The sequence below is a fragment of the Meles meles genome, chromosome 1 (assembly GCF_922984935.1).
Source record: "Meles meles chromosome 1, mMelMel3.1 paternal haplotype, whole genome shotgun sequence".
NCBI classification, from domain to species: Eukaryota; Metazoa; Chordata; class Mammalia; order Carnivora; family Mustelidae; genus Meles; species Meles meles.
Window position 1 is genome coordinate 166,351,544 of NC_060066.1, and position 25,018 is coordinate 166,376,561.

Below are 25,018 nucleotides of genomic sequence, written 5' to 3' on the forward strand. Positions count from 1 at the left end.
AATACTTTTTAACATTCATAATAAGAAATATATACAGCAGGGGCGCCTGGGTGGCTCAGTGGTCAAGCATCTGCCTTCGGCTCAGGTCAAGATCCCAGGGTCCTGGGATCGAGCCCCGCATGGGGCTCCCTGCTCAGCGGGAAGCCTGCTTCTCCTTCTCCCCCTCCCCCTGCTTGTGTTCCCTCTCTCGCTGTGTCTCTCTGTCAAATAATAAAATCTTAAAAAAAAAAAAAAGAAATATATACAGTAATCCTTTTATATTATCACATCTAAAAATGGCATAATATGTAACAGTCACAATATTTAAAGTGTATCTATCTTAGCTAAAGAGAAGACACAATTCAAATATTACACATTGAAATGGATAATTAAATCCTTTTGTTAATGACAATCAAGTCAGCTATAAAACTCCTGAGATAAAACCAATTCTCTAATCACGGGTAAGTAACTGGCTGCCACTATAGATACATGGTTTTATTGTTCAGTATTGAAATTAGAATTTGCAGATATTTAATTTTACTACCTAGAAACCTTAACATCCTTTACAATTATTTCCAAATATAAAATAGAAATGATTCATTTACCTGTATGAGCACCTCCAATATAGCCAACAATTCTAATCCCAAGACTCTGTCCATCTTTTTTCACGAGTTCAACATCATAAGTTTCAAAAAGAGAACTGTCCTAAAAGGAAAGAAACAATTGTAAGTGTACATAGTATTTGTTCTATAACTGTGTGTAGTCAATTTGTGCGTGGTTTGTCAAGTATTTTTTTTAGAACTTGTGGCAGAATCTTAAGATAGTCCCCAGGATTTTTGATTCTGAGTGCTATTCCTGTTTATGGTCCAGGATATGGCAAAAGGGAGATTATCCAGGTGCATCTAATCTGATCGGGGGCCTTTCAAAAGCAAGTTTTCTGTCTGGCAGCAGAAAAAGGAGTGAAAATGAAACATAAAGGCTGGACTTGTGTGTCAAAAATGAGGGGGACCTAGAGGAACTGAGAGAGAACCTTAGCCGACAGTCAGCAAAGGAAAGAGACTTCAGTCCTACAGCTACAAGGAACAGTATTCAGCCAACAACTCAAATGAGCTTAGAAATGGACTTTCCCCCGCCCAAAAAAAAGAAAGAAATGGACTGTCCCCAGAGCATCCAGATAACAGTCCAGCCAGCCCTTAATTTTGGCCATACAGGAATCTAAGCAGAGAGCCCACCCAAGCCCACCCAGACTTCCCACCTTCACAACTGTGAACTAACAAAGCCTGCTCTTTTAAGCCACGAAGTTTGTGATTTTTTTTTTTTTTTTTTTTTTTTTTTGAGAGAGAGAGAGACAGAGACAGAGAGAATCCATGAGACACGACAGAGAGAACGCATGAGACACAGGGCTTGATCCATGACCCTGAGACCATGACCTGAGCCAAAATCAAGAGTCAGACACTTAACCAACTGAGCCACCCAGGTGCCCCTTGTGATAATTTGTTATACAACAATAGAAAACTAATACAGCCACTTAGAAAAAACTCAGGATAAATTTTTACCTTAAAAAAAAAAGTAAAGAGGGCACCTGGGTGGCTCAGTGGTTTAAGCCGCTGCCTTCGGCTCAGGTCATGATCTCAGGGTCCTGGGATCGAGTCCCACATCGGGCTCTCTGCTTGGCAGGGAGCCTGCTTCCCTCTCACTCTCTCTGACTGCCTCTCTGCCTACCTGTGATCTCTGTCAAATAAATAAATTTAAAAAAAAAAAGTAAAGAAAAATTTAGAAACAGACGGTAAGAATTACTATGAATAATAATTATTAGGAGCAAAAAATATCAAACTAAAATTTAATTTCATTACTTGCCTTCTAATTTAAAATACTCCTTTAAAAGAATAAAGTGTCTAAAAACATGATTCCATTCAAAACACTAACATTAGAAAGGAAATATCTGATTGCATCAAATTCTTACTTATCACACAGTTACATCGGTCCCCACTACTGAACTGAAGACTCTGGAGAGCTAGAGTAATGGAGGGGAAGAAAGTGGCTGTAACCAGTTTGGAGAGGAAAGCAAAAATGATGTTAAGACTTCTGACAGAAAATTTCCATTCACAAGGTTCCAAAAAGGGAAACACAAACAACTCTGTAGACTAGCCCCTCGAATCCACATGAACAATGGTCTCCCACCTCTTCCCACCAAAGTCACTTCTCCTTTCTTCTTCCCCTGGCCTCTCCTTTTAAAAACTATTTCTTTCCTTTTGCTTTATGAACCAACCCTTGATTCAGAGCCTATGAAATTACTGGAAAGATCTTGGAATGAACCAGAAAGATCTGAATTCAAATCCCAGCTTGGCAACTGACTTCTTTTATTTTTTGAGATCAGCACCTGAGCTGACTGAGATCAAGAGTCGGATGTGTGACTGAACCACCAGGTGCCCCTCACTCTGTGACTTTTAAACGAGTAATTTGGACTTGAGTTCCTTCATTTAATATGATCTTATCTTGATGAAAGGAGAGTCCTATCTTGTAGAATTCCTGTGAGGATTTCAGATGACCTAGACAATTCTAGGTGTTTGATAATACTAATTTATTTTTGTTTTGATTTTGATTTTTTATTTTTCAAAAAATTTTTTGATTTTTTTGATTTTTCAATTCTGATTGTTATATTATGATGATTATTATAATAAATATTATCTATTCCCTTTGTTCATTCTGTTTGCATCTAATTCATACATTGACCAGTATTGAGTTTCCCCTCCAACATGTGGATGTGTCCTCACCACTGTCATGAAATAGAAATGGCAAGTATTGGGGTGCCTAGATGGCTTGGTCGGTAGAGCATGCAACTCTCGATCTTGGGGTCATGAGTTAAAGCCCCCCATTGGGAGTAGAGCTTACTTTAAAATAAATAAGGGGCATCTGGGTGGCTCAGTGGATTAAGCCTCTGCCTTCCACTCAGGTCATGATCTCAGGGTCCTGGGATCAAGCCCCGCATCGGGCTCTCTGCTCGGCGGGGAGCCTACTTCCCCCTCTCTCTCTGCCTGCCTCTTTGCTTACTTGTGATCTCTCTCTGCCAAATAAATAAATGAGATCTTTTAAATAAATAAATTTTTTTGAAAGACTTTCTTTAAAAAAGAAAAAGGAATGGCAAATACTATTATTTTCCAATTTACAAATGAGTACCTGAATTTCAGGGAGTCTGGATGACTTAATGCTGAGAAACAGCAAAAAACAAAATCAAACTTGTGTGATGTCTCTAAACTGGGTTCTCCTCTGCTTCCCTGGTGAGCACTGAGGCACTACTCCCACCCACGTGGCACTCTGAGTCGAAGGCACTTCTAATCTTGCACAGTCTCATACCCAGCGTGTAAGGAGAAAGAATGGTTCGTATACTCACAGCACTAGGGCTCTTGTGAGCTACAGCAGGGAGGGCAACAGGTAAGGCTGCAGGGGTAGGAGGGGTTATGGAAACTGCACCCAAGGGCGCTCTTGCAACAAGCATGCGGACTGAGTTTCCACAGTTCCTTAGCACTTGCGCAACTTGCTCGCTGGTCATTCCCTGCACATCTGTGCCTCCGATCTTCAAGATGTGGTCCCCTGTCTGGAGTCTTCCATCCTTTAGTTGAAGAACAAAACAAAATTATTCCAAGAAATCAATGATCTAACTTCACTAGCTAATAACCAAATCCTCGGACTTTCAGTTCTGATAGAACGGCTAACAGAGAAGCCATCTATAATATGCTACAAACAATACAACAGTTTTAATGAATGCTGAACTGGCAACAGGGAAAAGGAAATCTTTGGGGGAAAAAAAAAAGATGGGGTGGAGGATGTGTTCAAAAGAAGAGTAACCAGAATTCTAATATGGCCATTGGCTTGAGGGCATCATTTCATTCCTAATGGCCTAGATGCACGGTATTCATGACCACAAAGGTAAGGAAGAGATCAGAAAACCCTGGGCCTCAAGAAGGGAAGGAGGTTGGATCTAAGGCCTCTGGCATCAAGCTAGGAACTCTGAAGGCCAACAAACTCAGTGGCTCTTTTAAGGATCAGCAAGATGTCAGTGTGGCTGGGAAGGATGAGCAAAGAGGAGAGTAATCAGGAAGAGATGGGAGCATCAGCTGGAGCTCAGCAGTACAGAGCACTTGCTCTGAGCTGGGGGGAAGGGAAGTCATGACAGGTTCTGAACAGAGAAGGGACATTATCTGACGTGCTTTTACCAAGATCCCTCAAGCTTCTGTGTTGAAAACAGGCTACAGGACGGGAAGCAACAGAAGCAAAGATACCAGTAAGGAGGCTAAACCAACAATCCAGAAAGAGATAGCAATAGCCTTTGGACTAGATTAGCAGTTGCTGTGCTGAGGAGACTCTAGAGAATACATCTCAGTGACCTCTCAACAGGCTCTACTAACAGCTTCTACATGAGGTGTGACGGGGAGAAAACCCCAAGTTTTTACCCCAAGCAACTAGAGAGACAGAGCTGCTTATTAATTGAGAGAAAGAGCACTACTGAGGAATGGGTAGGTGGGAGTAGTAGAAATCAGGAGTCTGGTTTTAGAGATATCCAGTCGGAGATCCTATTAGACATGCAAGTGGAGATGTCAACTACGCAGCTGGATATACAGATCTGGAGTTCAGGAGGGAGGTCCAGACCACATATTTACATTTAGGAGTCATTAGCATATATAACATATTTGAAGTCAGAATTCTGGGAGAATTTAGAGAAAGGATACATCATGTTCCATTACTTAAGCTGGGGATATGTACCTGGTTATTATTATTGTTATTTAAAATGTTTTATTTCTTAAACTAAGTGATACATACAGTGGTGGTTACTGTCATTATTTTAAAAATCTGCACAGCCATTACACATACTCTTTTATACGCACTTTTAAAGGTGTATATTTCATACTGAAAAAAATTTTAACAGCTTATCAAAAAGTACATCGAGTCAAAATGTTTAACATTTCCATTCTACATCCATTTGTCAAATTCTTGAAACAGCAGATCCATCTGCGTTTTGTTTCATCAGAAGTTTTGAATTCTCTTTACTTACCTTTACTATATTAGAGTTACCAAGATGTAAACATAGCTGGTTACAAAAGATTACACCTGCCTAGCACTCTACAGGTTGAAAATCACTTTTCACATATCATCTCACTTAGAGAGGGACAACTTTAAAATGAGTAAATGGGATTCAGAAAGGTTGACTGACCTGACCAAGGTCGCAAAGCTAAGAAGCGAACCAAAGTTCAACCCAGTAAAAAACAAAAAATAAAAATAAATAAAAAGCCTTAAGACTAAAAAGTCTAGGGATACCTCGGTGGCTCAGGAGGTTAGAGCCTCTGCCTTCAGCTCAGGTCATGATTCCAGGGTCCTGGGATTAAGCCCTGCATAGGGCTCTCTGCTCAGCAGGGAGCCTGTTTCCCTTCCTCTCTCCCTGCCTGCCTCTCTGCCTACTTGTGATCTCTGTCAAATAAATAAATAAAATCTTAAAAAAAAAAAAAAGACTAAAAAGTCTATTTTCCATCTTTCCTTTTCTCCAATTTTGCAGGACTCTGAATGAAGGAAGGTATGAGATCCAAATACTGAATAAAAAGCTATGGGCTTTGTTGTAAAGTCTGCAGAAGGCCCTAGAAGCAACTGGAAGAGAAGAGGAGGAAAACAGAAAATGCAATTCAATTCAGAAACATCTGCAAAGACTCAGAGAAAAGACAGATACAAAGAGGAAGTAAGAATTGGTGGATTTCTACTGTTAAGCACTGGTAATCTGATACTGTATCAATGCAACACCTGAAATAAAACAAGTAACTACTCAAGAGAAAGTTGGGGATTGGGGCGCCTGGGTGGCTCAGCTGGTTAAGCAGCTGCCTTCGGCTCAGGTCATGATGCTGGGGTCCTGGGATCAAGTCTTGCATCGGGCTTCCCGCTCAGTGGGAAGACTGCTTCTCCCTCTCCCACTCTCCCTGCTTATGTACCCTCTCTTGTTGTGTCTCTGCCGAATAAATAAGTAAAATCTTTTAAAAAAGAAGAAGAAAAAAGTCAGGGGTCATGATGAAAAACAGGGGTAAAGCTGCCTCTGTAAATCAAACCGTCCTTGGCCTGACCAAAGAATAAAGAATATGTCAAATAAGTGAATTTGGCTTGGCCAAAGAAGGGCCCGTCACCGTAAGTACATATTTAGTCACTTCCTAGGCACTATTTTTTTTCCTATTTTACCTCAATTCAATTTAAAATGATGTAGATAATTTGCATCTGTCACTGAAAGTCAAACATTTTCTTCTTCCAGAAAAAACAGGTGTCTAAGGAATTCATAAGTACAAACACAATCATTAGTCAGATTGATAGGGAAGACACCAAAATGACAGCTATCTTGTTTAAGTCCAGCAGCCCCAAACATTGCATTTTACTGATTTTTTTGATTAACATTCTCCTTCCATAACCTGTCTACTGTGCAAGGAATTTTTAAAAGGCATAGAGTTCTTTTTATTCTTAAGGGAAATCATAAATCAATGATAGCCAATAAATAGCTAGGCTAAGATTCAAAGACATAGTGTGCTAATCAAACATTCAAATATAAAGTTTATCAACCCAAAGGTTTTTTCAAAATTGAAAAATTATGCAAATAGCCTATAGGCTATATGCATAATTTATGTGCCTAGTACAGAAGGCACATAAATTAAAACAGCTGATGTAATAGGGCACGCCACATTATAGTGAAAAGACTTAAAGTATCATTTAGTCACCTTTAAAAAAAAAAAAGATAAAATACTTTAATCCAAGTTAGCAGGTACAGGCTAAAAAATATATTAGTTTGCATTTTTAATTCCCTGATAGGCAGCTGGATGGTAATTTCAGTTCAAAAAAATATCTGACAGGCTCCTGGGTGGCTCAGTGAGCTAAAGCCTTCCGCTCAGGTCAAGAGCTCAGAGCCCCACATCCGGCTCTCTGCTCGGTGGGGAGCCTGCCTCCCCCTCTCTCTCTCTGCCTGCCTCTCTGCCTACTTGTGATCTCTGTCTGTCAAATAAATAAATAAAATCTTAAAAAAAAAATATTTGAGGGCACCTAGCTAGCTCAGTGAGCAGAGCATGAGACTCTCGATGTAACGGTCATGAGTTCATCGGTCATGGAGCCTACTTAAAAAAATAACTACTTAAAAAAAAATAACAAACAAAAAAATTTTTAAAAGACATTTTAATAAATAAATAATAAACTATTAGAAAACCTAAAGAAATTTAAGTTTGAGCTACACAATAAATCAAATTTGTCTCTTGGAAAACTAATAAAATTATTAGTTTTGATTCCAAGTCAGTGCTATCATTGGTCTTTAATCAGAAGGCAACACAACAGACAGCAAATTTATAAAATAAACACTCCCTCAAAGAATTAAAGATACTACATCTAAAAACATCTATCCCACCCTCCTCAAATTCCCAAAGCCCTCATCAACTGGTTTTTAAGGATAAGGAAAAGATGTTTATAGACTCACTCAAAGCAACATTTCTTGGGAATAATCAACTATTCAGTGGCCTCAAGCTGGGCCTTGCTTATTCTAGACTGAAAATTCCTCATAATACACACATCCCTCTAGTTTCTCCTTGGCTACATTCCTTCTTAGTATGAAAGACTACTAGATTGTTATCATGACTCATAACATAATTGCCTAATACAAAAAGTCAATAATTCATGACAACTTTTGAATAGATTGCATTGTTACAGCTACCTTCCAGGGAAAAAGGGGTTCACTCAGCGTACCTGACTCCCCTAGAATTTCTCCAAACCACAAGAAAGGTACTTCTGTCAAATGAAGTTTTACACTACCCATTTTTTAAAGATTTTATTTATTTGACAGAGAGAGACACAGGGAGAGGTAACACTAGTGGGGGTAGTGGGAGAGGGAGAAGCAGGCTTCCTGCTAAGTAGGGAGCCCAATGCAGGGCTCAATCCCAGGACCCCGGGATCATGACCTGAGCTGAAGGCAGATGCTTAACGACTGAGCCACACAGGCGTCCCTTACACTATCCATTTTCAATTAAAAACAAAACAAAACAAAAAAACTTCTATTGAAAATTTTTGAAATTTTTGCCATAGCTGAACAGAATTCTCAAAAGACGTATGTTTCAGGCACTATGAACTTCAGAGACTGAGCTTACAGGTATATATAGGCTTACAGATTTACAGGTTTTAAAACTGATGATTATATATAACAGATTATAGATTTAAAATGTAGGGGCACCGGGGCGCCTGGGTGGCTCAGTGGATTAAAGCCTCTGCTTTTGGTTCAGGTCATGATCCCAGGGTCCTGGGATTGAGCCCCACATCGGGCTCTCTGACCCACAGGGAGCCTGTTCCTCCTCTCTCTCTGCCTGCCTCTCTGCCTACTTGTGATCTCTGTCTGTCAAATAAATAAATAAAAATCTTAAAAAAATAAAAAGTAAAATAAAATGTAGGGGCACCTGGGTGGTTCAGATGGTTAGGCATCTGCCTTTGGCTCAGGTCATGATCCCAGGGTCCTGGGGTGGAGTCCCACATTGGGCTCCGAGAGCCTGTTTCTCCCTTTCCCTCAGCTGCTTCCCTGCTTGTGCTCTCTTGATTTCTCTGTCAAATAAATAAATAAAATCTTAAAAAAAAAAAAGACTTAAAAGATAGATTCTAAGTCCTTTAGCTCCCCTTTCATGATACCATGTAATTTTTCTATCCATGGAATTGGCCCTGATTGCATTTACTGATTGGTCATTGTAACTAAATCTCAACAAGTGTTTCTTAAAAAGCTCCTATGAATCAATATTTTTCTATTTCATTTAGTTTATAACATTAAAGGCAGTAGACAGCAGAAGGACAAGTACAGGCTTTGGGGTCAGACACACCCAAGTTCAAATCCTGGCTCTACTTTGATCAAACTGTTATAGTCAAACATGAGTTATTTATTCTCCCTAAATCTCAGATCCCTCTTAAACAAAATGGGAATAAATCCCTCTCTCACTGATTTGTAAGCATTAAACTCAATACTATTGTAAAGTCTTAAGCCTAATGCTTTGCTTATAGCAAATCCTCAAATGCATCCATTTCTGACACCCGATTAGGCTGTAGTGATCTCAGTTAGGTGTTCCTGGGCTCAATCCCTCAACTTTACCCATCTTTTAACTATATAAATATATATATATATATACTATATATATATATATAATTATATATATTATATATATAATTATATATAATTATATTATATATATAATTATATATAAAAATATATATAATTATATATATATTATATATACATTAACTGTAACACAAAAGGAAATATAAAGGGTTATTTCATGAAACTCTTCTAAGTAAGAAATACTGACTTCCTTCTCCAACTATTATCTCATTTTATATTCTTTGAAGAAAGTAAGATTGATTAACCCCATTAGCTGAACATAGGTATCACTTCATGATCAGTCTTGATCACATCTACACTAATGACTTAAGACATCTACAGTCCCTTACCATAAAGATTGCCACAGTCAACAGTGAGCATTAATATTCAAAACATGAGTACATTTTAATTAAAAGCAATAATTCCCTTTCATTCTTTTAAAGCAGTCTACATGAGCAACAACTTACAAAGGCTTAGAAACAATGTACAGAGCCAGTTCAAGAGATCTTAAATGCCATTAGCCGAGATGAGAAGAGAGAGGGGATGGCTATCTCTCCTATGTTTAGGCCTCACTATAGTCCCTTACAGGAAAATGTCAATAATTCTGTTGTTTCTAGAGCTGGCTATTTAGATAAGCTTAGACCAACCCTGGACAAGAATACATCTGGAAAAGAAAAACATTAGGATGAACTTTAGATAAATAGATTTAAGCCATAAACGACACACTTCAGAGTTAAACAAATGTGGACTCAATCTTGACTTTGTCATTTCCTACTTGAGTAGCTTTGGGCAATTTCTTAACAGTTTCCATATCTATAATTTGAAAATAAAATTTATGACTGTCTTCAGGATTACATAAGAATAATGTATATTAGGCAGATAACAATGTCTGGTATAAACATTTGCTTCTGCATCATGACTGATGGGCATACCCCAACCCCCTCCTTGATGACCTGAAATAGTGACAAGCCCTTCCAGTAAAGGCTGAAAATCAGACCTGGGCCTTTCCCAACAGTGTCTCAAAGGGATTAATTTGGGAAACTGCACATTGTATTCTCCTTGTGACAATTCTTAATGCACATTAGGATATTAAAAGCTCAGAAAATTCTTACAGTAAAAAAAGTCTATTTGATTTTGTTTAACTTGCTGTTTTCTAAATTTATCTGACCCTTTGTTTTTCACAGTAACTACTCCACTTTTCATCTTGAAAAATGCTACTCCAGCAAACAAGCCGATGAAAATTGCTAAGTGGGGGGGGGGGGGGGGGGAGTATGAGAAAAGATATCAAAATACTCCACAATCCCTCATTCTTTTTCAGGTTACAAAAAATTTCCAAAAACCCTTAAGAATATATTTTCTGCCACAGTTGTGTTTTAAAGATCCATAAAATGAGAATTCTCAGCCTTTTTGGTCTCAGAAACCCTTCACATTCTTAATTATTGAGGATAGAGAAATGAGCATTACAAAGACGCAAGGGAAACTTTCGTGGGTGTTGGATATGTTCATTTTCTTCACTGAGGAGAGAGATGGTATAATGGTGAAAGCTTGTGTGCTACCTTGGCTAGGCTATGGTACCCAGTTTTTTTGGTCAAACACTAGTTCAGCTGTTACTGTGAAGGTATTTTGGAGGTATATATGATTAACATCTACAACTGCCTGATTTTAAGAACATTACCCTTGATAACAGGGGTGAGGTGGGGAGGGACTCCATCAAATCAACTGTAGGCTTGAAGAGCAAAAACTGAGATTTCCTTGAGAGAAAGGAATTCTGTCTTAAGACGGTAAGAGAAATCCAACCTGAGTTTCCTAAGAAATCTTGCCAACCAGCCCTACAAATTGTGAAGTCCAGACTGCAGTATTAACTCTTGCCTGAGTTTCTACCCTGCTGGCCTGCTCTCTATATTTCAACTTGTCAGTGAACATATGTCAAATTTATTAAACCGTATACTTTACCTATGTGCAGTATATTGTATATCGATTATATCTCAAAAATTACTGAGAATCTCAATGAGCTTTTGCTAATGTGGTTCTCTCTGTTGTTACCTACTAAATTAGAAAATAGCACAGGGGCCCCTGGGTGGCTCAGATGGTTGGGCATGTGCCTTCAGCTCAGGTCATGATCTCCAGGTCCTGGGATCGAGCCCCATCAGGCTCCCTGCTCAGCGGGGAGGCTGCTTCTCCATCTCCCTCTGCCTCTCCCCCTGCTTGTGCTCTGTCTCTCTCCCTCTCAAATCAATAAATAAAATCTTTAAAAAAAAAAAAAAGCAGAGAAATTTTTAAAATATTTAATACATATAATATAGTAATATATATTTCTATATGTTGATGCATACACTTTTTATTTTGAAAATAAAAGCTATATTTTCTACAACAATATGGTGAGAAGAGTGGTATTTTGAAATATTTTTGGAAATCCCTTTTTTTTTTTATATTTTATTTATTTGACAGAGAGAAATCACAACTAGGCAGAGAGGCAGGCAGAGAGAGAGGAGGAAGCAGGCTCCCTGCAGGCAGAGAGCCCGATGTGGGGCTCGATCCCAGGACCCTGGGATCATGACCCGAGCCGAAGGCAGAGGCTTTAACCCACTGAGCCACCCAGGTGCCCCTGGAAATCCCTTTAATAGCTAGCTTAAAAGAAGACAACTGGCTTTGCACATCTGCTTTAGCATTCAGTACGCTGTAATATGTTGTTTTGGCTGAAGTATATAAAGAAAATCTGGCCTCAATTAGATACATCGTTGGAAAATGGAGGAGTATTTTAACAGCCCTTCTAGTCTTTTCTTCTCTGATAACACACCAACACTTGACAAGTTGTGATTTCTTAAAGATCCGTTGCAATGTGGAATCTGCCACTTCATCAACAAACTTTCGAATACTGTCTCATTAACATCTATTGATCAATCTTGAATCCTGAATGGACCTTTTACCTATATATTGTCATACCACACACTGATCTTCAGGAAATACTGATCCACAGAATCAAGCAGATCTTCCAAATATTGACATATTTCATTATATCACATTTAAAAAATCATTACTAATATCAGCAATAATCTAATCAGGAAAGTCTTTAAATATTGGAAAATGTCAAACTCATGGTAAAACATAACTTTTCCAGAATTCTATTTTTTGCTTGAAAGTTCAAATTTTATCATCACCCACAAATGCTGTCAGCTGTTTTCCTTGAAGTGACAGGCTTGCTTCATTCATTTTCAGAGAAATGTCTGCCAAGCACCCAAGTCTGAATAAACATAATTTTTCTGTCAATTACTCTTTCAAAAACAAAAATGCTATTCCAGATTGGTGATGGCAGAAGTTGAGGGCGGGGAGGTAGCAGGTGGGCAAAATGTATGAAAATGGTCAAAAGGTACAAACTTCCAGTCATAAAATAAGTCATTGGGATATAATGTACAGTGTGGTGACTATAGTTAACAATACTGTATTGCATATATGAAAATTGCTAAGGTAGTAGATCTTAAAAGTTCTCATCACAAGAAAAAAATGTAACTATATGTGGTGGTGGATGTTAACCAGACTACTGTGGCGGTCATTTCACGGGATAAAACATCAAACTGTGTTGTACAGCTGAAACTCATATAACATTGTATGTCATATTTCAAAAAAACTTGCCTGAATGAGAGCTAAATATTTTAAAATTTTTTTCATGTTTTCCATATAAAAAAGTGGCTAGTTTGTCTCACAGATATTTTTCTCAAACCAACCATCGTAACTCCGTATGTGGCAGAAGTGCTATATGGTATATGTCCCATTTTGTCACTCAATATGAAAAAGACATGCACTGAGGGGCACCTGGGTGGCTCAGTGGGTTAAGCCGCTGCCTTCGGCTCAGGTCATGATCTCGGGGTCCTGGGATCGAGTCCCCCATTGGGCTCTCTGCTCAGCGGGGAGCCTGCTTCCCTCTCTCTGTCTCTCTGCCTGCCTCTCCATCTACTTGTGATCTCTCTCTGTCAAATAAATAAATAAAATCTTTAAAAAAAAAAAAAAAAAAAGACATGCACTGAAATATCAAAATTTGCCAGAAATAATCATTTTTTGCTGCACTTTCTTAAGACTACTCTTTTGTTGCAACCACGTGGTGGAGAAGAACACAATGACCACCAGCATGGTTTGATGCCATTTCCTTGTCTTAATCCCACAGGTCCCCTGCAAGAGTTTCAGGGAGCCCCACAAAGCAAACTCTGAAAGCAGCTTCTCTAAATACAAGTGGAGGCTGAAAACAGAAATATTAGCAGCTCCACAGTTTGTGTAAGATGAAACCTTGAATAGAAATGGGGAGCTGAGGAATTTATCTCAAAGCTGCATCTGCAAGTCCATTTTTCCTTATGCTTATCAGAAGGGATATATTTGTAGGTAACTAAACATCAATTAGTGAAATTTACATACTATTCTGATCATCATGGACAGTTCACAAAACTATGGCCTCACTATTAAGTGGCATCATAACTAAATTTCTGGATTACTTTTCTAAAAATTAAATTCAATGTTTAACATTTTCTTCGATGTAAAACTAAGCACAAATAGTTCATAAGTTTTAAAATGGCCTGCTTTCAGGGGCATCTGGCTGGCTCATGTGCAGCATGTGACTCTTGATCTCAGGACTGTAAATTCAAGACCCATGTTAGGCATGGAGCCTGGTTTAAAAAAAAAAAAAAAGGTCCACTTTCAGTTTAAACACTGCTAAATAAGGAACTATAGTCATTTGACTTAATATTGGGGCAAATGTTTATAATCACTGTGCCTTCTAAGTTTAGCATTTACGTGCTTGAAAGATACACTGGGAGAGAATACAGATATTCAAAATACAGTATCTATTAACACCTCTTCAACAAAAAATATTGTCCTCTGATGGAATCAAGAAGACTGTCAACCACAAGCCAAGAAAAAAAAAAAAAGTTGACTTAGGAAATGTTTCTAATAAAGCCAAGTGAGTATATGTTAACATTCGTGGGAATAAAAAATTTTTTTAGCAACACATAAATTCTAGTTATGGAATCCTATATCCTAATAACTCAAGTTATGGAAATTACATTTCAACCCACACAATTTAAACTGTATGACACCAAAATGAGAACAAACAAGTCAACTTACTCGATCTGCTAATCCTCCAGGAACGATCGTCCTTACAACCACACCACTTGATTTTCCTCCAACTATTCCAAAACCTAATCCAGAGCCATCATTAATGAGCTCAACATCTTCAATATGCCCCCAATGAACCTACAAATCAATGGCAAATAAAAAAGCCAACATGTTAGTAAAACAGATACTTAGCTTTCCAATACAGTAATTACTAAAATAAAAGATATACCACAAATTGAACATGCCTACAAGTAATCAGGGCAACTTTCTAGAGGCTAGGAGATATATAAAGATGATTAGATGGCCCCGGCCCTTGAGAATCATATAACCCAGTAGAAAATCTAAAACACAAATAATTAAAATGAGACAAGAATCCTGAATCTTAAGACGTATAGCTCAAAGAGGATAGAGACTTGCTGCCTCATTCTCCAGTCTGTACCTAATATCTAGCACAATGCCCAGAACACAGGAGGAAGAAGTAAGTATGTGTTTACCTGAATTGAAAGAGAATCTCAAAATATTATAAAGGATGGGGGAGGGGGAAGAGTAGAGATAAGAAGTCAAATCCAACAAAGAGTTATGGAAAGCTTTGAGGAAAAAGACACGTGTTAACTGCACTACAGGGAGAAAAACATAAAAACACATATCCAAGCAAAAGGGAAATGTAAGAGCAAAGCGGGACCAAATAACAGAATGGGTCAAGACATGGTCAAAAGATTGGATTTAGGGGCACCTGGGTGGCTCAGTCATTGGGTGTCTACCTTAGGTTTGGGACATGGTCCCAGGATCCTGGGATCAAGCCCCATGTAGTGTTCCCTGCTCAGTGGGAAGCCTGCTTCTCCCTCCCCCACTCCCCCAGCTTGTGTTCCCTCTTGCTGTCTCTGTAAATAAAAAATTAAAAAAAAAAAAGATTGGATTTACTTAACTGGACAAGCAAAGGAATAACTGAAGGTTTTAAAAAGGAGGGATGGGGGCGCCTGGGTGGCTCAGTGGGTTGAGCCTCTGCCTTTGGCTCGGGTCATGATCTCAGGGTCCTGGGATCGAGCCCCTCATAGGGATCTCATTGGGATCTCTGCTCAGCAGAGAGTCTGCTTCTCCCTTTGCCTGCCACTCCCCCTGCTTGTGCTCATGCTCTCTCTGACAAATAAAATCTTTAAGAAAAAAAAAAGGAAGGAAGGAAGGACAGGAACAAGGCAGTGGTTTAGGAAGATTAATCTGGCAGCAATATGAAGGATGAAATGCTGAGGACATGAGGTAAAGAGACTAATTAAGCAGGCTGTTATGTGGGAGAGGAAAGGCAGGCCCCACTGAAGACATGAGCAACAGGACTACATGAATCAGACTGAGAGACGTTAAGCCTTTTCCCTCTAACTAGTAGGCTTCCATTAGGAATGTGCATTAGGGGTGCCTGGGTGGCTCAGGTGGTTAAGCATCCAACTCTAGATTTCAGCTCAGGTCATAATCTCAGGACGGTGAGATCAAGCTTCTGGCTCCATGCCCAGCAGGGACTCTGCTTAAGATTCTCTCTCTCTCCCTCTAACCCTCCTCCCCACCTGCTCTCTCTCCAAAATAAATAAATCTTTAAAAAAAAAAAAAAAGAAAGAAAGAAAAGAAATGTACATTAAATTCACATAACCTAGCCACAGAACATAATTCTCCATCTCAAGCTCAATAGGGTATATTTACCAGTTTTACTATTATACTGAGTTGGAAGGTTAAAATATTATACTAAGTTGCAAGGTTAAAATAACCAGGGATATCAGGATATGTAATAAATCCAGGTCTGAAACAATACCTAGTATCTGGGAAGTAACAAGATTTGCTAAAATATGCCTGAATTAATGATCGCAGCTAATATTCATAGAGTGTATATTCTGCACTGGGCACTGTGCTTAGCTCTTCACGTGCATTCTCATTTAATCCGCATATTAAACCATGGATGCAGTTATTAGTTTCAAGGAAAAGCAAAAGAAACTGAGGAGCGGAGGAATCAAGGAAACTTCCTGATAGGACACAGCTAGGAAGTGGAAGAACTCGACTTGACCCCACCTTAGCCTGGCTCCAGAGCCCCTGTTCTCAACCACTATGCAAAGCACTTTCCCACTTTGTTCATTGTATTTATTATGTAAATTGTGCTGTATAAATATCACTGATTACAACAGGGAAAATGTCTATACGTTAATTTGTGTTGTGACCTTGTACTATACCCGGACGGTCTATTGTTTCTTTCATCCCAATGAATGAAAATTAATCAGCCAGCACTTAGTGTTATAAGAAAATAAGATTTATTAGCTTGCATTCTGAAGATAGAGGCCAAAATCTGTAAAATGTTATAAACCAAGTTGAAAGATTCCCAAAAGAGACATGTGCTTTTATTCTTTTAAATTGCTCAGTATACATGTTTATATGAAAAGGAAAACTTCTATAATTTTACAGTGTCAACAACCTAGTCATAAACACCCAGTATCACTTACAAAAATAATGTTTTTGAAATAAATAAAATAACTAAATCTTACTGAAGATACTCAACAGTAAATCTCTAATGAAAACTCTCAGCTTAATTAAGGAACTGCCTACATCTCCACGGAACACAAGACTCTTTCCATCACCAAATAAGTTATGCATAATATGACAATTCACCTTCTACACTAAATAATAACCTTAAATAAGGAGAACCACAGGACACTGAAAAAGCAAAACAGAATCTTCTGTGAAATATCTTGTTTATTATGCTAATGCTGTATATAGAGATGTGATCATCTTTCCTAAAGTATGACAAGTAAAATAACACCTTCTAAATGTCTTTACACTTCTTAAGATCAGTAGCATTAATCCAAAATTAAGTTATTTTTCCAAATTTGCAACTCACTGTTTCAGGCAGCGTGGGATCAGTCAGGCTGGCAGAGGTTTTTGTGTGGGCCAGTTCCCTGGCCACAACCAGACGCAGAGATCCAGTGGTTTGTTGTAATAACGCAATCGCTTGCTGATGGGAAATGTTCTGATCCAGTGGTGTGTCATTAATAGCCAATATCTGGTCATTTTCCCTTAATCTTTGATCCCTTGATAGAATAAGAAAATTCTGTTATAAATGATATAATAGCATCTTTAACAAAAATCTATTATTCAAGTGAAGCCGTTTATTTCTTATGGCACTACTTCGCTTAAGACAGTTATTCAAATAATTACATAACAGAGCTCTTCAGAATGCTTCTCATCAAAGCACTTATTAGCTAATTAACTGATTAAGTAGTGCACCCGTAAACGTGTGCATGCACACATGCCCGTGCGTGTGTATACATACACACAAAACCATTTGGCTACAAAAATAACCAAAAGCAATGTATGGGGCCCCATAGCTAAGGTTTTGCAAATAAGAACACTGCCCCCATTACTGCATAAACCCTATACTTCTAAACCCCTTCCAACCTGACTTCAGGTCACACCACACCCAGGCAACTGTATCCTCAATTCACTGATAACCGTCTCTCCAGCAGAGTCATCCTGTCTCCATCAGCCTTTGCTTCTCTGACATCTCTCAACTGTCAGGCCAAACTCTCCTTGAAAATCAACAGATGTTACTTCTAAATCTGTATTTAAGCCTTTCTCTCTGACCCAGTCCCCAACTGCCCAACTGCTAACCAAAGTAAAAAATAATAATAATAATAACTGGGTTTTTTTTTTCCAGATTTTATTTATTTATTTGAAAGAGAGAGAGAGAGCATGAGATGGGAGAAAGTCAGAGGGAGAAGCAGACTCCCCATGGAGCTGGGAGGCCGATGCGGGACTCAATCCCGGGACTCCAGAATCATGAGCTGAGCTGAAGGTAGTCGCTTAACCAACTGAGCTACCCAGGTTCCCCAATAATAACTGTTTTAAAAGAAATTAGTAAAACCTTAAGGAAAAAACCCCACTATTACAGTTACTATTTACTGAGCACTTGTTAGGAGCCACAAACTGTGCTAGATGCTTTACAGGCATTATCTCATTTAATCCTCACAACCATCTCTTACTTAGTTACAAGGGAACCTGGCAGGATTAGTCAGTTAAGCATCCAACTCGATTTCAGCTCAGGTCATGGTCTCAGGGTTCTGAGATGGGGCCCAGCATGTTAAGCCCTGTGTCGGGCTCCGCACTCAGCATGAAGTCTGCTTGCCTCTCCCCCTGCTCCTGCCTACACACTTTCCCTCTCTCTCTCTCTCTCAAGTAAAATCTTTTTTAAAAAGCACTTATATTTTACAGGCAAGAAATTAAAGCCTGGACAAGTGTAGCATCTTAGTCAGTGGACTCTGAACCATACTCTTTCACTTTAGGATTTACTCTGGTTTATGTATTTGACTTCATTATCTCCATCTAAGGCAGATCCTTATCTAATTTTTTATCCTAAAACTGAACTTTCAAAATTTCTCAAGGTTTATTTTGCTAGGTTCTCTTTATGCTGGTATCACCCAACTTGAATATGTATAATGATTATCTATGATTCCTGGCCAATAAGGAAAGAGCCAAAGGAAAGAGAACAAATTCTTGTCATCATAGTTTCATAAATGAACATTATTAACCTTCAAAATACAAAATCCCCCTGAGAAGGGGTTTATCTAATTCATTAATCTAATTCATAAATTTGGAATCATGAAAACTCCATTATATTACCCTTATCTTTCTTAGGTCACAACAGATTCAGCAAAACTTCATTATAGATCAGAATTTGGTAACTTTTTTTTTTTTAAGATTTATTTATTTTAGAGACAGAGTGAGAACTGAGGGAAAGACAGAGGGAGAGGGAGATCTCTGGCAGATTCCCTGCTGAGCACGGAGGCTGACCCAAGGCCCAACCCCATGACCCTGAGATCCTGACTTGAGCCAAAATCAAGAGGCTGATGCTTAACTGACTGAGCCACCCAGGTGCCCCAGCAACTTTTTAAAATTATTTTTAAAGACTTTACTTTAAAATTTACTAAGTAGGGGCACCTGGGTGGCTCAGTGGCTTAAAGCCTCTGCCTTTGGCTCAGGTCATGATCCCAGGGTCCTGGAATCGAGCCCCGCATCGGGCACTCTGCTGGGCAGGGAGCCTGCCTCCCTCCCTCTCTCTGCCTGCCTCTCTGCCTACTTGTGATTTCTGTCTGTCAAATAAATAAAAAATCTTTAATATTTACAAAGTAAAATTTACTAAGTAATCTACACCCAACACGGAGCTCAAACTTACAGGCCCCAGATCAAGAGTTGCATGCTCTACCGACTGAGCCAGTCAGGTGCCCCCAGAATTTGGTAACTTCTGACTCAAGGACACAGGATAAACTTGGTTGGTATTCAAAGGCCTATGCATGTGGTCCCCAAGTACTCCTTCCAACTGGGCTTCCTCCCCACATAAACCCTTTTTCCAACTATTCTGATCTACTTTTTCCCACTCAAACATGTCTGGCATTTCCCTCTCTTGTGTAGACTGTTTCCTCCATCTCTGACGCCCTTTGATTCTGTTCAGCCAAATCAATCTACCTGCTGTGATCCAGCTGAGTGTCAATCTCTCTCCCACCCTCCCCATCCCTTACCTCATTATCACTGGGATCTGACTCACTCATTTACCACTCACTGAATATTCATTCATACTAAATATGCTGTCGACAGAGCTAGTTAAGTCCTACTAACTTGTAAGTTTTCTGAGGATAGACACTCGTGTTTTAGATTCTCTTTTGAAACTAGCAAGTTAGATGTGAAAATAACTATTTTTTAATGTCAAAATCGTGGGTGTCTCTCCTAATAAATCAGGTACCATTAAAAATGCTGCTTAGGGACGCCTGGGTATCTCAGTTGGTTAAGCATCTGCTTTCCACTCAGGTCATGATCCCAGGGTCCTGGGATGGAGCCCCACATGAGCTAGGAGCCTGTTTCTCCCTCCCCTCCCCCTACTCATGCGCACATGCACACGTTCACTCTCTGACAAATAAATAAGATCTTGAAATAAAAATAGAAATGTTGCTTATACATCCTGGGGTACCTGGTGGCTCAGTCAGTTGAGTGTCTGACACTTGATTTCAGCTCAAATCATGATCTCAGGGTCGTAGGACTGAGGCCCACATTGGGCATGAAGCCTGTTTGGGATTTTCTCTCTCCCTATATATCCTTTCTTTAATATTAGGAAAGATTTATTATGTTGAGCTAAGGATAGAAAATTGTATATGCTCCATGACCTTGTTTTTATAAAAAGAAAACATTCTAAAGTATTTCCTAGTTATCTTAGGGTAGTCAAAGTCCTAGAGTTCACTTATTATATTTCTATATTTTGTAATTTTCTATTATATGTATGTATTACTTTTATAAATTTGAGGTATATATTTTGTAAATTGAGAATGTTGTTTGTGAACCTCTCCTGAGTCCTACATTTCTTTTTAAATGTAACCACTATGGACAATACTAGAAATTACTTCCTTTTTCCACCTCCAATGTCCTTCTTTCTCTGATTTCTTTACCTAAATTCCTATTCACAGCTTGTTCATTAAGGAAAACTTCTTAATTAATCCCAAATGAATGAGATGTTCTTGACTCTTTTCAACCCTGATGTAACTCATTTTGTGTAAGTTCTTAATTTACTCATGTTCAAATCTTCTATTTTCTGAAAATCAATCTATTTTAATCTACCCTCCCCCCTTACCCAATAGACTACCAGGACACTGCATTTCCTTCCAGTTAGTATCTGCTCAGGGAATAAAACCTCAACCCCAGATAAACAAATTGTAGAGAAGAGAAATCTCCTGCAAAATACGATTTTGATGCATTCTTAAGTTGAACAGAATTAGTTTTACTGCTACTATTATTTATAATTTAACTCCCACGTGCTATTTATATATATTGAATTCATATTTTTTTTTGAATTCCTATTTTTCATTTAAGGGGAGATAACTTCTTGTCTCTCTATTGCAACTTTCAAAAATAATGGATTCTATTACTCTGAGAGCCAACGGGTCTTAGGTGAGCTCCTAAAACAACACAGTTCTATGTGGGAAGTCCTCAGGAGAAAAGAAGAACTGATCATGAAAACCATTTAACATGATCTAGAAGGTCAAGTATGACCGAACCCACCTGTTTCCAGTTCTTTCTCTTACTCTCTAGCACTAAGTTCCCACAGCAGGTAAGTATCAGCCTCACTCCAAGAATAGGAGCTGTGTTCCTTCTCCCCACAAGACTACTGCTTAGGGGCGCCTGGGTGGCTCAGTGGATTAAGCCGCTGCCTTCGGCTCGGGTCATGATCTCAGGGTCCTGGGATCGAGCCCCGCATCGGGCTCTCTGCTCCGCGCGGAGCCTGCTTCCTCCTCTCTCTCTGCCTGCCTCTCTGCCTACTTGTGACCTCTGTCAAATAAATAAAATCTTTAAAAAAAAATTAAAAAAAAAAAAAAAAAAAAAAGACTACTGCTTAAGACAGTCTCTTTATTCCTGACACCTTCTGCTCTTTGCAGACTCCATTGTCTGAAACTCAAGTTTCCCTCTAAGCACTGCTGTCTTTGGGAAGCCACCTGACTGCTTAGCCTTGGCCAAGGCTCTTTACACACTAACATATCAAACTTCTCTTTTTGAAAATGCTCACCTCAATCTGTAACTACAGACTTAGTACAGAATACCTCAGACATAAGGACTGACGACAAAAAGGTTGCACAACATTGAAGATACACTAAAAACTACTGAATTGTACACTTTAAAATGCTGTCATTTATGGTATGTGAACTATACCAGTAATAATTTTTAAGTTAAAAAAAATAGAAAGGAAAATTGGGCCAATAGAAGTTAAATAGGCTTTTTGTCAAGAGACAGAATAGCCTCAAGTAAACTAAAGGAAAGTGACCCTAAGTCTGGGCTCACCTAGGTTGTCTAGGTTTACCAGAATAGCCCTACTCTATACCTGCTATCTCAGGGTCATTAAAAGAATCCCCCCTCAGTCCCAAAACCCTCCCAACCATGGTCAATAAACCATATGGTTATCCTAACTATGTATACCCAATCTCCAGGAACAGAATTTCATAAATACATCTGACCACTGTTAAGATTCCTCAGAACATACTTGAAGAAATGCTGCATAAAATGTCAGAATAAAAGTTGCAAAAGTCACGGAAATCCATTATTTCTGAATTTTCAGGTGCAGAGCCTAGAACTGATACCCCATGAATGGAGAATATGAATTCAAATATCTATTATGAGCTGAGAGGTTTTTGTTTTTTTTTTTAAGAACCACTACCGTTGCTATTATTTTAATAGGCAGCAGCCACGTAATGAAGTGTGCCTGTTAAATGAGTAATAAACAAAAGACCTGAAATCAAATAAAGAATATAAGGCTTGAACATACCCCTTAAAATGCAAAAACAATGGCTCAGTGCAATAGGGGGGAATCACACAGACTTGAGGAAGCTTTTAGCTGACAAGAGAAATAATGAACAGTGTGATATGAGCACCAAAATAGCTGTTATAATTTTAAGTTTAATAAACCACACAGTATGCAGAATGTGAATTTCAGTATTTCCATTTTACTGATCAGATGTAGCCAAAATACCACATTCAACTGTGGGAGAGTATGGCAGAACAGAAAGCACACTAGCTTGGCCGTCAGACTGTCCTGGAATCATATCATGGCTCACAGTTCCAGCATCAGTAGCTCTGTGACTACAGGAAAAGCACTGGACCTCTCTGAACTCAGCCTTCTCACATTCGGAACAGGGTAATGGCACTACTAGCTAGATGGCCACCACAAGTACATGTGGGAATATCTGCTCAAGGCCTGACAAATGCATGTGGAAAGGGAACATGTTAGCTGCTACAGTTAACTGCTTTTATTACTAGTTTCTTACCTCTTCAGAATAGTGTTTTCAGAACTGTCAAAGAAAAGATTAGCAAAATGCAAAAGGAAACATCCCCCTCACCTGTCTACTACACTCCCCGGCTGTACTTCCTTCACAAAGATATCAACTTGTCCCAGACTGTGACTTCTCAAGGCCACCACACTGAATCCAAGGCCTCCGGATGAAGGCCGTTCTATATCGATATATTCAATTTGCCGGCCCTAAAGAAGGGGGATTAAAAAAAAAAGTCAATGAAGCATATCTACCCAACCGTACCCTTTCCAAAGAACCGAAATTGCTATTTTTGTGAGCAACACAAAAAACAGCTTCTCCTAAGTCATCTCTATCCAAAAAAACTTAGCATTTCAGCAATAAATTATTTCTGGAAATCCTCTCACTTGATTATTTTCAGTAGGACGTAAGAGGTGCAGTGTTCTGCAACCTCAGGGAATCAGAGAGGAATTTTCACACTTCATTCACATTATGAGATGAAGTCCAAACTGGGTGAAAACTCCTGAGAAAAACAACTTTTTCCAAAGTAAGTTCTAAATTACTTTTTACACTGCATTTTCCTAAATTCTCCTCATGCAAAAAACATTTTTAAATGAAGAAAACAAAATAGATATCAAAAATATGCTAGTGTTCAGCCTAAGTTAGAACCAGCTGCATTTGTTAGGTTCCTGTTTTTCATTTTATTGTGATGAATTAATATTCCATTTTATTACATTAATTCAAAAGATTACGGAAAGGCCCCCATTCAAATGGGCTGTATGTGTAATGAACAAATATTTGATTGCTTAAAATAACTGCATTTATGACACGAGAACTTCATAAATATAATCACATAACAAAAGCATCACATAAAAATAATTATTAGTCAAATTAAGAGGATAGACTTACAAAGTCAAAAAAGGAATTAGTATATATTATTTAAATATTATACCTTAAACAGATTCTTTTTGATCTTAAAACTCAACTTTCATTTTTTTAAAGACACCTATTAGAAGATGAGTTGAATAAACACAAAACTAACACATCCAAAAATTCAACTGTCTATTTAATTTTTAATAGGTATTAGGGATAAAACTGGATTACTCTCTCAAATGCTTCCTGAGATTTCCCAAGTCATATTAACTCTAACTCCCATTAATTCTGTTTTGATAAAAAATTAAAAAGTTTCAAAGGCAATTCTATCACTTCTTGTAGACATCAATTTTCCTGTGATCAAAACCATAATCTTTCTTTTCAAGTCCAGATATTTGGATAATTACTTGGAGTAATTATCTAAAAACTCCTTACCACATACACATATTTTCCTTGAGTAATTTTAAGCCAATAAATTTCTAATACACAGATTAGAAATAGTATCAATCTCTCCTAACAAAATTAAAATGTGAGCAAACCACACAGAGTAGCAAATTTTAAGGCAAAAAGAGAGTATTCTTTTTAAAGAAGGAGTATTGTTTTCTTTTTTAACTTATAACAGGAGAAATATAGCTAAATAGTCCCATGACAAGATATAACTTTACCTGCGCCATCTGCTGAATGACTGAGTTAAAGTCTTCATTTGCCAACTTCGGAGTCCAAGGAAATAACCCAGAGACAGTCAAGTTATTAGAGGGTCTTTGGGCATTCCCATTAGGAATGGCACCATCTGTAAACACTAATAAACCTTTCCTAGAAAAATCAAAGTTGGCTGAACAATCTGAGGGTATGTGGCTGAGCTGTTGAAGAGAAAAACAAAAGAGAATCATTAGCAGAAACCTATAGAAAATAAATTATTTCTACTTATTAAATATTCTGTTTTATCCATTACATGTATAATTTGCAAATTAAATATTTAGACATGAGAAAAATAAGACACAGATATGTGAATCTGTGTGTTTGTTAGGCTACAAATCATTTCATTTAGGGGCTCAGTCCATGGAGTGTCTGACTTTTGGTTTTGGCTAAGGTCAAGATCTCAGAGTTGTAAGATCACAGAGTATGC

The 25,018-nt window shown here is 38.4% G+C and overlaps 1 protein-coding gene across 6 annotated transcripts in view; it reads right to left on the minus strand.

Annotated features, from left to right (window-relative positions):
- Nucleotides 1-25,018, minus strand: part of PATJ (PATJ crumbs cell polarity complex component) — a 366,180-nt gene that overhangs the window by 327,169 nt on the left and 13,993 nt on the right. For all 6 annotated transcript variants that reach the window (XM_045999612.1, XM_045999585.1, XM_045999595.1 and 3 more), the window contains exons 4-9: nucleotides 24,558-24,752; nucleotides 23,110-23,249; nucleotides 17,082-17,271; nucleotides 14,222-14,350; nucleotides 3,371-3,589; nucleotides 585-684 (exon numbers count right to left, since the gene is read on the minus strand). In XM_045999612.1, coding sequence (XP_045855568.1) covers nucleotides 585-684; nucleotides 3,371-3,589; nucleotides 14,222-14,350; nucleotides 17,082-17,271; nucleotides 23,110-23,249; nucleotides 24,558-24,752 — 973 coding nt within the window. The remainder of the gene's footprint in view (nucleotides 1-584; nucleotides 685-3,370; nucleotides 3,590-14,221; nucleotides 14,351-17,081; nucleotides 17,272-23,109; nucleotides 23,250-24,557; nucleotides 24,753-25,018) is intronic.